At 47.3% G+C, this 14,841-nt stretch overlaps 1 protein-coding gene across 1 annotated transcript in view; it reads left to right on the top strand.

Moving 5' to 3' along the window:
* Nucleotides 1-3,392: 3,392 nt before the first annotated feature.
* Nucleotides 3,393-14,841, top strand: part of GABRR2 (gamma-aminobutyric acid type A receptor subunit rho2) — a 47,329-nt gene continuing 35,880 nt past the window's right edge. Inside the window, exons 1-2 of the mRNA XM_006733701.3 lie at nucleotides 3,393-3,674; nucleotides 9,726-9,832. Coding sequence (XP_006733764.1) covers nucleotides 3,436-3,674; nucleotides 9,726-9,832 — 346 coding nt within the window. The 5' untranslated portion in view covers nucleotides 3,393-3,435. The remainder of the gene's footprint in view (nucleotides 3,675-9,725; nucleotides 9,833-14,841) is intronic.

Raw genomic sequence — 14,841 nt, 5'->3', positions numbered from 1 at the left:
GGGAAATGCACATCCAATTACAGTAAGATACTTCACATCCACTATGATGGCTAGAATAAAACAGCTAAGTGTTGGTGAGGATGTGGAGAAGTTGGAATTCTCATCCATTGTTAGGAATGTAAAATGAGGCAGCCACTTTGAAAAAAACTGGTAGTTCCTCAAAAAGTTAAGCAAAGAGTTACCATATGACCCAGCCATTCCACTCCCAGGTATATCGCCAAGAGAAATGCAAACATGTTCACACAAACTTCTACACAAGTACTCATGCAGTATTATTATTCATAGCCCCAAACTGGAAACTCAAATGCCCATCGACTGAAGATAAGCAAGATGTGTTCTGTCTATACAATGGAATATTATTTGGCAATAAAGAGGAATGAGGTTATAATACATACTACAACATGGGTGAATCTTAAAAACATCATTCCAGAAAAAAAAAAAAGATAACATCAAGTCCAGTGAAGCCAGACACACAAGGCTACATAGCATATGATTCCATGTATATGAAATATCCACGTTAGGCAAACCCATAGAGACAGAAAGTAGGTTGGTGATTGCCAGGGGCTGAAGGGAAGTGAGGGAAAGGGGGGGCAACTGCTAATGGGTGTGAGGTTTCTTTGGCAGGAGAAGAAAATGTTCTACAATTAGATACTGGTGATGGTTACACACTCTATACTAAAAACCACAGTTTAAGGGGTAAATTTGGGGTGCCTGGGTGGCTCAGTCAGTCAACTGTCTGCCTTTGGCTCATGTCATGATCTCAGAGTCCCGGGATCAAGCCCCATGTCAGGCCCCCAGCTCAGTAGGAAATCTGCTTCTCCCTCTCCCCCGACCCCTACTCATGCTCTCTCTCTTGCTCTCTCTTCTCTCAAATAAATAAAATCTTTAAAAATTTTAAAAAAATAAAGGGGTAAATTTATGGTATGTGAATGATACTTCAATAAAGCCATTACTTAAAAAGTTACACTTATCTCCAACTGAGTTTTTCTCCATACCATAATCACAATAATTCAACTACTGAAAATAAGAGAGATTTAAAGAAAAAATTGATAGGACCTAACATGTCTAGAATGCAACAAAACATATTTCTTCCTTTTTTTTTTTTTAGATTTATTTATTTATTTGAGAGAGAGAGAGAGAGAGGGAGAGATGGTGGGGGCAGGGGCAGGGACAGGGGGAGAGGGAGAGAATCTCCAGCAGACTCCCTGCTGAGTGTGGAGCTTGATGTAGGGCTCCATCCCATGACCCTGAGATCATGAGCTGAGCTGAAACGAAGAGTGTGGCACTTAACCAACGGAGCCATCCAGGTGCCCCAAAACAAATATTTCTTGAAAACCAACAATATCCACGAATAGTTCTAGGGTTCTAGACAGTCCTTTATAGGCCTGTTTCAAATGGAAGAGAGGAAAAGCACCATCTTTTGAACAAAATCTATGGAAAAAAACTTTAATGGGTCTTTTTCCTTTCCCACTAAATCTTCAGGAGCAGTGGGACTTCTAAACAAATTATCTGGATAATTCTGAGAAGTGGCCAGATTGGGGAACCACTGAATTAGTCCCCATACTGAATTATTCCCACTCCCAAATTCCTATTTAACTCCTGTAATTTGGCTTCCTGCTACATCTTTCAACTGAAACTACAGTTAACTGAAGTTAGGAACAATGTTCTGGTTGCCAGATCTAGTTTACCTGTTTCCTGCCCTCACTTCTTTACAACACTGACTGTTGACTACCCCTTCCCAGAAACTCCTTTGGTTTTCAAAGTCAGCATTTTTGCTAGTTCTTCTATGCTTTTGTTCAGGCTTCCCATCCATCCATTAGAAGTATAGATTCCAGTGCACCTGGCTGGCTCAATCAGTAGAGCATACAACTCTTGATGTCGGGGTTCAAGCCCCACATGGGGTATAGAGATTACTTAAAAATAAAATCGTAAAAAAAGGAAGTATATATTCCCAAAGGATTCTATGCTTATACTGGGACTTCTATTTTCCGGGAAGATCTCACCCTTTCCTGTGGTTAAACTACCACCATACATTGATGGCTCTAAATCTATTTTTCCAGTCCAGACCTTTCTCCTGAGCTCCAGGTTTATTTATTCTCCAGCTGCCTATTGGGCATCTGGAAGTCTCATGATACCTCAAATTCCACAAGTCAAAATCTATGTCATCTCCCTAAGAAACTTGTCCACCTCTAACAGATATCAGTGAATGGTGGTTCCATCCACCAGTCTTACCTCCAAACTAGAATCGTAGATATCACTGTTGCCTTCTCTTACCTCCCACTCTATGCAGTCAGCAAATGTATTCTACTTCAGAAATAACTTGACTATCTCATTCTTCTGTCTTCCCTCCTCTTCTCCTTCCATCTTCCCTTCCATTAGGGCAGGACCTCATCCTCCTTTGTTATTATTACTTTTCTGATCCAACTGATCCCCAGTTAGGAATTCTGTAAAAAAATAGAGTGGATCATGTCATTCCACTTTGCTTAAAGGAATCAAAAGAACTTCTTTTGATTCGTTCTTTCTTACATAATAAAACTCCAATTCTGTTCACTTCTGGTTATCACTCCTCTTGACCTCCAACCGCATCTCCCTATGTCTCTACCACACTAAACTCCTCTCCATCTCAGACACAGCAGGCAAGTAATTAGTAGTTTTTAAACATTTTATTCTGTTCAGTAGATTAAATATAACCACATGTATCTTTACATTTCAAATATTCATTATTTCATATCCTAGGATAGGAATCAAACCTAATTTATGATGAAATTACACATTTTAGGATTAAAGACCCAAATTAATCTAATGCTCATGATAGGAAGAAGAATTTACATAATCATGAATTCTCCTTTGGTTTATACATTCCTTCAAAATCAAAATGGATTTTATGCTTTGATAAGATCTCTTTGATAAGAGAAAATGATGTGTATTTGGGGGGAAAGCAAGCATCCTTGGCCATAGACAAAATATGCTTTCTTAGATGGAGAAATATATCAACCCTGTGAAAACAGGTCATTTGTGTGTTTACTCAGCATTTCCCGAGCACATTCATGCACTCATCTTGTCCATCAGGTCTTCCCTGCAAATCCACTCAGAATCCAAGCTGTCTCCCTGGTGGGTGTGACAGACTGGTTTTATGCAGCCAGAGGGAAGGATTAATGATCTCAGCAAAGAGCTGGCATGCTCAAGAGGTTTAAAAAAAAAAAATTTTTTTTTTATGTAACAGTTTTAGCCAAAGCTGCTCTGGGACTCAGCGGAAGCAGAATTTCACAGAGGACAAACGTGTTGACTAATGGCCAATCACTAAACAGCAGGGAGGGCAAAGCCTTGGTGTTTGTGTCGCGCCTGGGGCGGGCGGCGGGGCGGAGTGCGGTGGCAGGTGGGGTGGGACGAGCACCACTATCGAATATTTAATGGGAAAAATCAGTCCGGCCAGTCATGCTCCTGCAGCCCCTTGGAGAAGCACTGTCACAAAGCGATGGACTGAATCCGTGGGGCAGCCCGGGGGGTCTGCCCTGCTGCAGGTTACTGGAGAGCCGCTGTGGCATCATAGACGTTCACAGAATGCCTTATTTCACAAGACTCATTTTGTTCTTGTTTTGTCTGACGGCTCTTGTGGAGAGCAGAAAGCCCAAGAGGAGGAGATGGACAGGGCAGCTGGAAATGCCCAAGCCAAGGTAAGGGCATGGGTGGGAGGGGAGGAAGGTCACCGGCGGCCGCGGCGCACAGAGGGGCAGTCCCCAGGAGGGCTGAGGTTACATTGTCCCACTGGCATCTGTTTTCCAGCCAGAGGTAGATGGGGCCACCACTTCACTGAAAACGGTCTCTCTCGGAGCACAAATATTCTCTAGCATCACAAGAGAGCAAAGCTAGACTGCATTGAGCATTTTGTTCTGGTATCTGTGTTCTGTCCAAGCATTTTGATTTGAGGCAGGTGGTTGAAGATTTCATGGGTAAAACCTCTTGTACTTCTCGGCTTGTGCTGCTTTGTTCCTCAGGATGATATCCTGTAGGGACATGGGGGGCCTGCTGAGTAATTGCACTCAAGAACTTTGGGGGGGTGCTGTAGATAGGAATTTAGTTTGAACTATTAAGAAAAAATGTAACTGAGAGTTGTCATCTTTCAATGATTGGACTGGGAACAGCTTTATAACGGTATTGGGTTTCATTTCACTGTTGCAATCTGAAAAAGGTATTTGAAATTTGCTAGGTTATCAGAAATACATGTGTGGGCAACAGGAACTGCCGTTGCACGATGTAATGGAAACATTTCCAAGATACTGGTTAGGCCCGGAATTTGCATTAAAAATCATGACATTTCCAAATCGAAGTTCCTTAGTAAGTTTGTTTGAACGGATGTACAAAACCTGATACTCCAGGCCTGATGTAGACACGACTGTTGAGCATGCAGAAAAGAGCAAGCCGCTGAGATGGAGACAGCATGTGTGAGATGTCACACATCTGTTCTCCATTCTACTAAGCATTGTGAGAACTAGTGATCGTGAATATAAACTAATATATGGAGGGACATTTTCTGGGTCACTGGCTTTTATTTGTAATCAGGCACCGCTATCGGTGACAATTTTTGGAAATTGTCCCTCCAATATATTTACTTATAAATTATATACATATACTATTATGCATATGTATATTAAAGTAAAACTTGACTGCTTCCTTATTTTTAGATAAAAACTACCAGTAGCAGTTACAATCTCTACTTTCTGCGTCCCAGTGGACCATCTTTAGCACCCCAGGTGTATGGCCGCTTTGGAGATTGCCGCTCTGGGGAGGTACATGCCCTGCAGGGCCTAAGCCTAGTCACACAGAAAGCAAACAGATAAAACTTGTCCGGGATGACAGGAAGGAGGCACTGCCCTGCAAGTCTCGTCCTGGTGATATCGCCAGAATCACAGGCTGTTAAATTGGAAGGGACCTCGGGGGTCACGTGATCCAGCAATTCCTCTGCACTCTAAGTGAGATGTGAACAGGTGTTGTGTGAAAAAGAGGGTTTTGGGGTCAAAGAAACTTGGGAAACTCTGGTTTAGATAATTTTAAACAGCTGTCTTGATTACAGCTTCTAGAACCTTTATTATGCAAATAGACATTCTGAATCTTGAAGAGGAAAGTAAATTATGCAGTTTAAAAAAAAAAAAAACAACCTGCTCTTTTTGGACTATCTTGTGGGATTCGTATTTTGGGAAACACAGTTTCAGTTTTATGGATGTTGAGAAGTCAGCTGGCTGCGGTGGGTAATTCACACAGCTGGCTAGTGATCCCCGCCCCCGGGCTGGGAGGTAGGTTTCCTGATTTTCTCAGCCTAGAGGAAAAGCATTGTATGGACTTGTCTATTCCCTGAGAACAGTGCTGGGGTTCAGCACGGGCCCCTCAGGGATCCTCACGGATCCTCACGGATCCTACTCGGCAGCCTGGGCGGTCACACCCATGTCACTCCTCAGAAGACCCACAGTCATTCCCAGACACCTGCATGAGCTTGGGGACAGACTGAATCCGACCCTTAGGGGTGAGGAGAGTTTCCTGAAATCCATCCCAGGGGGTGTTAAAGTGGAAGAAAAGATGAACCTACACATTCAACAAATAAAAAATAATTATTGAAGGGAGGCTGGGAGAGAGGATACAGAAAATGTCACATCAGGAAACATGATTCTAGGCCTTTCTAAATCCACCAGGGCAGGTGCACACTCAGACAATCATCAAGCTATGTCTGTCTGTGAAAAATTTCAGCCAAGTGTCTGACTAAAAAATTACATTCATCATTGACACACAAGTTAAGCTGTACGAATAAACAGGAACAAAATGATGTGGCTTTTAGAGCACTTCATCTCTGTAGGGTAGCTTCTTTTCTTTGAAGTCTTGTCCCCCACCTCCTACCTCACACGGTCTTACACACACATACCATACACCATACATGGGATTTCACCCAGTCTCTCTCTCTTTCTCTCTCTCTCACACACACATACACACAGAGTTAGGATCTTTTCTAACCTATATACCTTCTGTATCACTCCGTCCAAGGCACCCTCGCAAAATAATTATTCTGCCCAGTAGGTGCTTTTTCCAAAACTGCTTCCAGTTTTCCCACCCTTCGTGTCCCCCTTCATGGAACTGCTGCCCCCTGAACCTGTTTTCTCCTAGCTATTCCCTTTGCTCTCTTCTCCCTGCCTCTCAGCCTCCAGCTTCAGTCCGGCTCCTCCCTGCACGCTACCTAAGTTGGCCTCCTGTCTACGTGACACCGCGCCCCCCACCCCCCGCCCTCCGCAAGAGGGGTCCTTCTCCCTGGAGATCTGAAAATGAACCTAGCTGTGGGCTCTGGGGTCGGGGCTCTCCCCGGATAACATTCTCTGGTGCCTCCTGGTCCCAGAGCCTGGAGGCCCCTTCCGTATTTCCTCTCCCCTTTGCAGCCCCTGTGGCCAGCCTTCTCTTTGTCTGCGTCGTGACTCACGTGGTGCTGGGTCCAGGAGCAGCTTTGCTTTCCTGCTGCCCAGTGATCCTCACCCTCCCAGAGGCCTGGGGAAGGATGGGGGGGGCGGGGGCAGGAAGTCAGGGAAACCAGGTTTGGACCCTGGTTCTGTGGCTCCCCTGGCCATGGCCATGATCTTTCTGAACCTCGTTTCTCCAACCGAAAAGAGGTGGTCGTGAGACCTCCCCCACTGGAATGAGGGGGTAACCGCAGCTCAGGGCCTGCACAGAGAAGGGGTGATGCATACGGGCATGGTCGTCATGCCTGCTATTATGGCTACTAAGTAAACCTCAGCACGGTGGCCCCAGCCCTGCCTCTCAAAGGTGTGGTGAGCACGTTTTTCCTCTCTCTCCACCCGAGGCTGGACTGAGGGCCCGTGGAGGTTCTGGCTGCCCCGTGTTGGGCTGGGACTTGGGGTATGGCCCCTGGAGTCTGGGGTCTTCGGGCCAAGGCATCTGGGCACTGGAAGGATGAGCTGAGGGCATCTGGCTCACACAAATAGCCCAAGCCTGGGGATAGTAGTGGCCTGAGTTATCAAGTAACTGGTTCCTTTAAAAAACAAAAAACAAAAAACACAAAACACCCAGTTCTGGGCCCTCATTAATGGCACAAGCATTTCAATCTCCTCTGTCTTGCAGGGGGGCTGGAATTCTGGGACTTCTGCTCCCTAATCCTCCCCTCTAAATGGAGATGGAAACTGCTGGCCAGCAGGGATTTGCTCCCCGAGAGGCAGAGGGGTAGGGCGCTGGCCACACTCACAATTTAATGTCTGTGATCTGCTAAGCCCTAAGGCCAAGCTCTTCCTCCTCCTTTCCGGGGTGTCTTTGCTGGGATGTTGAATGTGGCCTGTCACGCAGTTGCTGTACGGGGCACTGGGCCTGGTCCCTCCTGACTTGTGGAGCCAGGCTTGGGGCAGAGACTGTGGAAGACAGCTCTGTGGAGGTGCCCTAACAGTGGCCGCCTCGCTTCAAGGGAACTGGACTTGGCTTCCATATGCCAGCTAAGTGGGAGGAAGACATTACATTGGACTTCCCTCCAACGGGCTTGTTGTCTAAAAGCAACTCTGATCGTGGCTTCTTCCTCCAACTGCTTAACACCTTCAGCGTTTTCCCATCGCCTTTGGGTAAAGGCAGAAGCCTTAACATGACCTTCAAGGCTCTGCCTGGCCTGGTCCCCGCGTGCCCCTGCGGCCTCTCTCGACCGCTCCAGCGCCTCTTCCTTCCCTTCCCCCTTTATTGAATGCCCTCTCATCCTGCAGCCTAGACCACCTCAAAGTGAGCTCGTCCCAAACCCAGCTAGAGGTGTGTTGTTTAAATGCCTGTAGGATATCCCTCGGGGGGATCATCAGGCAGGCGGCTGGATAAAGGATGTAGAGCAGGGGGTATTCATTTAGGAATTGTCCACATGCTAATGACAACTGAAGCCACCGACGACGACGTAGGCTGGCCTGCCAGAGAGGGTGTGGAGGGAGAGGAGGAGGTGGCTGGGAGAGGGCCCTGGGGCTATTAGCGTTTAAGGGGGCGATGCTGCGGGCAGGCAGGCGGCAGTGGAGATTGAGAACGAACTCTCGGGTGATAGGAGGACCGCCCAGTGCCTGGTCCTGAAAGCCCGGGTTTCTAGCAGAGGCATGGTCCTCCGAGTGGCCGAGAAGCCAGCACCGAGCACGAGTTCCCGCAGGGCCTCGGGTCCAGCACAAGCGGGGCGGGAAGTGCTTGGGAGTGAGGAGGTGGCCGCGGCCTGTGGCGCACAGCTCTCTGGGAGGATTATGGATTTATTAGGAGGGGGAAGACCTCGTTTTTTTTAAAGAAAAAGTTTAAAGACAAATATAACTACCACACCTCTAACGCTACCACTTTTCAATAAATTTTGCGCGAGGAGGGTGTGCGGCCTAGACAGACTTTCTCCTTGGTTTGGGTTCAAGGGAGGAGAGACTTGAACCCAGTTTGGAGGCTGGCGAGGAGGAGCCGTGGGGAAGGGAGCTGCGGAGGAAGCTGGGGTGAGGCGTTTGAGAGCAGAGGTCGAGGGCTGTGCCCGGAGGGTCAGGCATCTGTGCCAAGCCCCCAGTGACCCGCAAGGCTGAAGGAAGTGAAAATGCTACCACTGTCCCTGCTTCTGAGGGAGAATGGTGGCTGTGAGGCGGGAAGTGCAGCTTAGAGGGGAATCTGCTTCTTGGGGGGGCTGGGGGGTGGAGGGCAGACCAACCTTTAGGCCAGCACTGCGTAAGAGAACTCCTGAGACTGGAAATGTTCGACATCTCACTATCCAACATGGTAGCTGCCAGCCTCGTGTGGCTATTAAGCACATAAGTAAGGCTAGTATAATTAAATAAAGTAATTTTATTTTATTAATGGACCTTATTGTATTAATTGATTAAATTTTAATTTAGTTAAATTTTAATTGGCTTAAACAACCACATGGACCTAGTGGCTACTTTATTGATCAGCACGGCTTTAGACCTCCCAACAAATTACACCATCTGGGCAGAGATGACAGAGAATGAAAGTTAAGAAGGACTTCGTAGAAAGATGTCTCAAAGAACAGGACCTCGAGAGAGGAAACCTGTTACTTCCCTCTTACAGAGTTTAAACAGGAAATATGCCCCTTTCTCTAAAAAGAAAAAAAGAAGCGTGATAAGAACACTGAGAGTAAATTGGGGATATATACATAAATAAACAACAAACATTCAACCCCAAATCTCTTCATATACTAGAGTCCTTAAATGTCCTACACACAACAACATTTACAATAACACTGACTTCTGATAAGGTTGTTTCGTTTCTTCTGTCAAGAATTAGATCTCACATCTTGTCAGACACAAATCCATCCTTCCTCCCTCCCTCCCTCTCTCCCTTTCCTTCTCCCTTCTCTTGTCTTTCTTTTTGTTTAGTGATGATCACGTCAGTAGAATATTGTTTTAGAATATTTTGGATTTTACTGCTTTGGGATTACGTGTGGTTGTGGTGAGGAAAAAAAAATAAAGAAGATTTGGAAAGAGGGGCGCCTGGGTGGCTCAGTCGGTTAAGCATCTGCCTTCGGCTCAGGTCATGATCCCAGGGTCCTTGAGGGAGGACCTGGGGGGACAGGGTGGATGGGGAGGGGTGTGTGTGTGTGTGTGTGTGTGTGTGTGTGTGTGTGTGTGTAGCCTTCAGCGGATGGAGAAAAGGTGCCTAACGGGAAGATCCTGCAGGGAGTATTCTCCCCAAATGCCTTTGTGGACCACTGAAAATATGTCTCTTGCTTGTCTTTGCAGTCACCTATATAAGAAGAACCTTGACGTGACCAAAATCCGCAAGGGAAAACCTCAGCCACTTCTCAGAGTGGAGGAGCACGATTTCTCCATGAGGCCCGCCTTTGGAGGTAGGGTTGAGTGCTTGCCTTGGCCGGGGTGGGGCCTGGTCCCCAGGGGCTCCCTGCTGATGCTCTGTCCTGTTCTCTCAGGCACAGCCCTCCCGTGGGACCCTGATTTTCCCACTCACAGTCACAGAAGCCCAATTGGGCTTCCAGAGTCCCTCATTCTCCCAAGGAGAGAAGAGCTGGAAGAAGTGAGCAGAGAAGGGGGCCGACGGAAGTGTTGCCGACGGCTAAACTGTTTACATCCGGAGTGGACCTGCCCTGCAGCTGCCAACTCTCTTTTCCTAAAATATGAGCCAGCCTGGGGAGTCTGGACACAGAATGGCTCCCCTGCTCAGCCAACCCTGTGATTAGCTGGGAATTTTGGGTTTTGAAGGTCACCTGCCTTTCAATGCAGCAACAACAATTGAACCCATTATAAGGCCCCAGGCAGACTTGCTCCCAAGGGCGCGTTGCTGCTTTGGACTCAGGGAGGGGTGGTGCGAGGCTGGTGTCTGTCCCTTCCAGAAACTGGAGAAATGCCACAGGCAGGCCAGGAAAGGAGTTCACCATCTGTTCTGACCAGGCAGGGGGGAGTGGGGTGAGAAGAGCAGAATGCATGAGATGTGGGGCCAATGCCCCCTGATTTGTGGATTTGGGAAACTGAGGCCCAGAGCATTTCGGCCAGTGGGCCCCGGCCAACGCAGACCTGGGCCAGCTGGCTTCCTTTTCCCTTTATCTCCCTTTCCAGATCTTCTCTTAGGTCCCTGGAGAGGTAGGGGTGATCTGTGGGCAAGTCACAGACCCTCTCTGAGCCTCTGTTTGCTGGCTTGTAAAATGGGGATAGTAATCCCTACATCATCATTGTCATGGGGCGGGGGTTGTCAGGATTAAAGATCATATATCTCAAGCCCCTGACACATAAGGGTTCGTGGTCCCGTTAGAAAAACACAGCTGTCAGGCCTTCCTCTGGGTGACTGTTAAGGGATTAGACATTCATTTATCCCAGAAGCCTTTGCATTTAAAAGGCCTCGAAACCTCCCACTCAGTCCCTGAGCTCTGACACCTGCTGAGCAGAAGGATAAAAGGAGGAGGCAGATTATGGCCCTGGGCCTCTTCTTCCTGCCCAGGAATGCTGCTCACCACGGGCTCAGGTCAGGAGGCCGCCCTCTCTCTGGTGGTTCCCCCCGGGGGCCATAGTAATGCTGACAGGGAATTTTAGGAAAACAAAATTTTCATGAATAAGCAGCTCTAAAATAGCTGTATCTGCTCCAGGAGGTCTGAGACGTCCCTATCAGCACGAAGCTCCACGTTGCCTTTCTCGTAGAGTTAAGATACAGAGGGTCAGCTAAGCAGCTAGAACAATAATACACAATAGTATTAATGACACCTAATGCTTTTATAGTGATTTTTCTCTGCCAGGCACCATTCTAATCAAGTTATGTACGTACAGGATCTTATTTTAGTCCTCACAACTGCTCCGTGAGGTAGCTACTATTGTTTTCCCTAGATGGGGAAACTGAGGCGCAAGAGGCGAAGGGACTGGCTCAGGTCACACTCCTGCTGAGGTTAGGCTCTCCCTCCTGGCTGAGGCTCTTTCTTGTCCCTTCTACCTGTATGTCCCTCAACACAGGGCTGACATAGCCATCAGGCGGAGTAGGCATAGTGTCAAATGCTCACAATGATACTCTTAGAAGCCTCTGAAAATATTTTATTTTAAAATAATAAAAAAATGCAATGTTAGGTAGAAGAAAATGTTTTAAGATATATCTTATATAATTATATATTCACCTCATACCAATTTAAAAAAAATTTTTTTTAAGATTATTTATTTATTTATTTGACAGAGAGAGACACAGCGAGAGAGGGAACACAAGCAGGGGGAGTGGGAGAGGGAGAAGCAGGCTTCCCGCGGAGCAGGGAGCCCGATGCGGGGCTCGATCCCAGGACCCTGGGATCATGACCTGAGCCGAAGGCAGACGCTTAACCACTGAGCCACCCAGGCACCCCCCAGTTTTAAATAAAATATGCTTTTTTTTTAAACATTTTTTATGGAGGAAGGATCCCATGAAAGCAAAATTTCCCAGGGCCCTCAAAAGTCCTAATGTGGCCCTACCTCAGTGCACACTTTTGTGGGGCAGGTGTGTGTGTACGGTGCAGGTAATATCCCGAAGGACTTGTAGTCACTTTCCACTGGAGGCTGTTGCTGCTGGCAGCCTGAGCAGGCACCTGGTCAGTACCCTCAGTTTACCTGGGGAAAAGAAGAAGAGCTGGGGGTCCGGGGGCTTAGGAGGTGGCTACAGAACAGCCAGGAACAGAACTTTGGTTTCATCTGGGATATAAGCTACAGAACTGAAAGCCTCATAAAAAGGCCCCTCCTGGGGCGCCTGGGTGGCTCAGTTGGTTAAGCGACTGCCTTCAGCTCAGGTCATGATCCTGGAGTCCCTGGATCGAGTCCCGCATCGGGCTCCCTGCTCGGCAGGGAGTCTGCTTCTCCCTCTGACCCTCCTCCCTCCCATGCTCTCTGTCTCTCATTCTCTCTCTCAAATAAATAAATAAAATCTTAAAAAAAAAAAAAAAAAAAGGCCCCTCCTCCAGGAGAAAGCCAGAAAACCAGGAGCTAGCTCTCAGGAATAGCAGGTGAAGCGTCGCCATGTTCCTGGAAAACCTGGCTCGGAGCAGAATCATCCAACAGGCTGCAGCCCCAGGCTGGGTGCTCCTTCCTCCAGCCGCGTCCCAATAGCAAATCGGACTTCCTGTGCCCTGATCCCTGCCACCGCTGGGCCCATGAAAGGGTTCCCTCAGGGTGAAGGGTCAGGACAGTCCCCTGCCCCTGCCCGAGTAAGCGTAAGCGTCTGAGGCTGGGAAGGCCCTGAGTTTGGGGGAAGCTGCAGGGGAAGGAGGAGTCACCTCTGCCAGGTATGATGAGACCTGAGGCTCCTACACATCAGATCTCAGTTCCCAAAGCCCAGGGTGGGGGCAGTTTCTCCCTCTTTCCACCCCCCTCCCCCAGGGCATTTGGTCCTCTGGTCACCTTTTATCCTACGCAGGGCTTTCCTGGGTTTCCAGACATCACTTGGCTGAGGCGGGGGAAAGGAGCAGATAGCAAGGTGTTGGACTCCACACTCTCACCCACCCATAGATAAGACGGCTTGTGACTGCAGGGAGTCCAGGCCAAGCAGGTGGGCTGGGGTCATCCAGGAGTGTGGGGTATCTAGAGATGGTTTAGAGCCAAGAAGGTGCAGGTGCTCCTGAGGGTCCCATTCTACCCAGCACCTCATCCTTGGGTGGGGGACACTGCCCAGGTGGCAGGCAGGTCTCTGAGCAAGGAGGCTGGCGGACAGCACCTAGGTGACTCTGGGCAAGTAACAGAAGGCACTCCTTCCTTGTGGACAGCCCTGTGCCAGGCCCCTGGGGAGAAGCAGAGCCTGAACCCATCCTGACCCCTCTCCCGATTTGCACCCATGCACACTAAGCAGGTCATATGAACAAAGATGTCTGTTGCTAGTTGTGGGGGATGTCTTATTCCTGTCTTTTCTATTTTATTTCCTTAAGAGGAGCTTCCTTGTGGATTGATGTTTAAAAGTAGTTGATAGAGAAGAATTTATCTAAGGTTAGATACCCCATGGGTGACCTTTTCAGTCTGGAAAGAGAAAAGATTAAAAATCTGGCAGCTTCCTAATAATCCCAGGGATCAGTTGAAACGAAAATACTTTGCCTAAGCTCCCATCTGCCTGATTCATTATGTGTCCTGGTTAAAGGAAGCTCCAGAGACCTGGGGGGTCTCCTCCACGTGTTAGGAGATAGGTTACAATGCTGTTTTTTTTTTTTTTATTTATTTAAATGTACTTTAAAAAATTATGGTAAAATAAATTTTGAAAGAACATAGAATTTACCATTTTAACCATTTTTAAGGGTACAGGTCTGTGGTACTGTTCCTCAACCACCACCACCATCCGTCTCCAGAATTTTTTCATCTTCCCAAACTGAAACTCTGTACCCATTAAACACTTAACTCCCATTCTTTCCTCTTTTCCCAGCCCCTGGCAACCACCATTCTACTTTTTGTCTCTATGAATTTGACTACTCTAGGTACCTTATGTAAGTGGAATCATCCAGTTTTTGACCGATTTTTGTGTATTTCATTTAGCATAATGTCCTCAAGGCTCACCCATGTTGTAGCATGGGTCAGAATGTCCTTTCTTTTTAAAGCCAGATAATATTCCACCGGATGTATAGATCACATTTTGTTTATCCATTCATCCGTTAGCAGACATTGGGGTGTTTCCACCTTTCGGCTATTGTGAATAATGCTGCCATGAACACAGGTGTGCGCATAGCTGTGTGAGACCCTGCTTTGAATTCTTTGGGGTATATTCTGAAGTGGAATTGCTGGATCATATGGTAGTTCTGTTTACTTTTTTGAGGACCCTCCCCATTTTCTTCTACAGCAGCTGCGACTTTTACATTCCCACCTGCACAATGCTGATTTTTAATTCAAATTGTATACAGGGGAGGTCCAGGAGGGATGGAGGGTCATCACGGATTATTTTGAATTATACCCAAGGAGTTTGTCAGGCTGATCAAGAAGAATGGGGGCAACAAAGTAGGTTAGGTTCTCCAACCAAAATACTTCTGTTCATAAGACAGAGACATATTTGTTGAGCTGCAGGGAGCCTGGCTGGCTCAGTTGGTAGAGCATGCGACTCTTGATCTCAGGGTCATTGAGTTCAAGCCTCATGTTGAGTGTGGAGCTTATTAAAAAAAAAAAAGCCCCATACTCTTTTTTTTTAAATTTTTTTATTCTTATATTATCCCCATACATTGCATCATTAGTTTTAGATGTAGTGTTCCATGATTCATTGTTTGTGCATAACACCCAGTGCTCCATGCAGAATGTGCTCTCCTCAATACCCATCACCAGGCTAACCCGTCCTCCCATCCCCCTCCCCTCTAGAACCCTCAGTTTGTTTTTCAGAGTCCATCGTCTCTCATGGTTCTTCTACCCCTCCGATTTCCCCCCCTTCATTCTTCCC

Source organism: Leptonychotes weddellii, chromosome 8, assembly GCF_054177405.1.
Source record: "Leptonychotes weddellii isolate Sample4059 chromosome 8, ASM5417740v2, whole genome shotgun sequence".
In the NCBI taxonomy this organism is placed as follows: Eukaryota; Metazoa; Chordata; class Mammalia; order Carnivora; family Phocidae; genus Leptonychotes; species Leptonychotes weddellii.
Note: the sequence above shows the minus strand (reverse complement) of the source record. Positions and strands in the feature narration are given on the sequence as shown.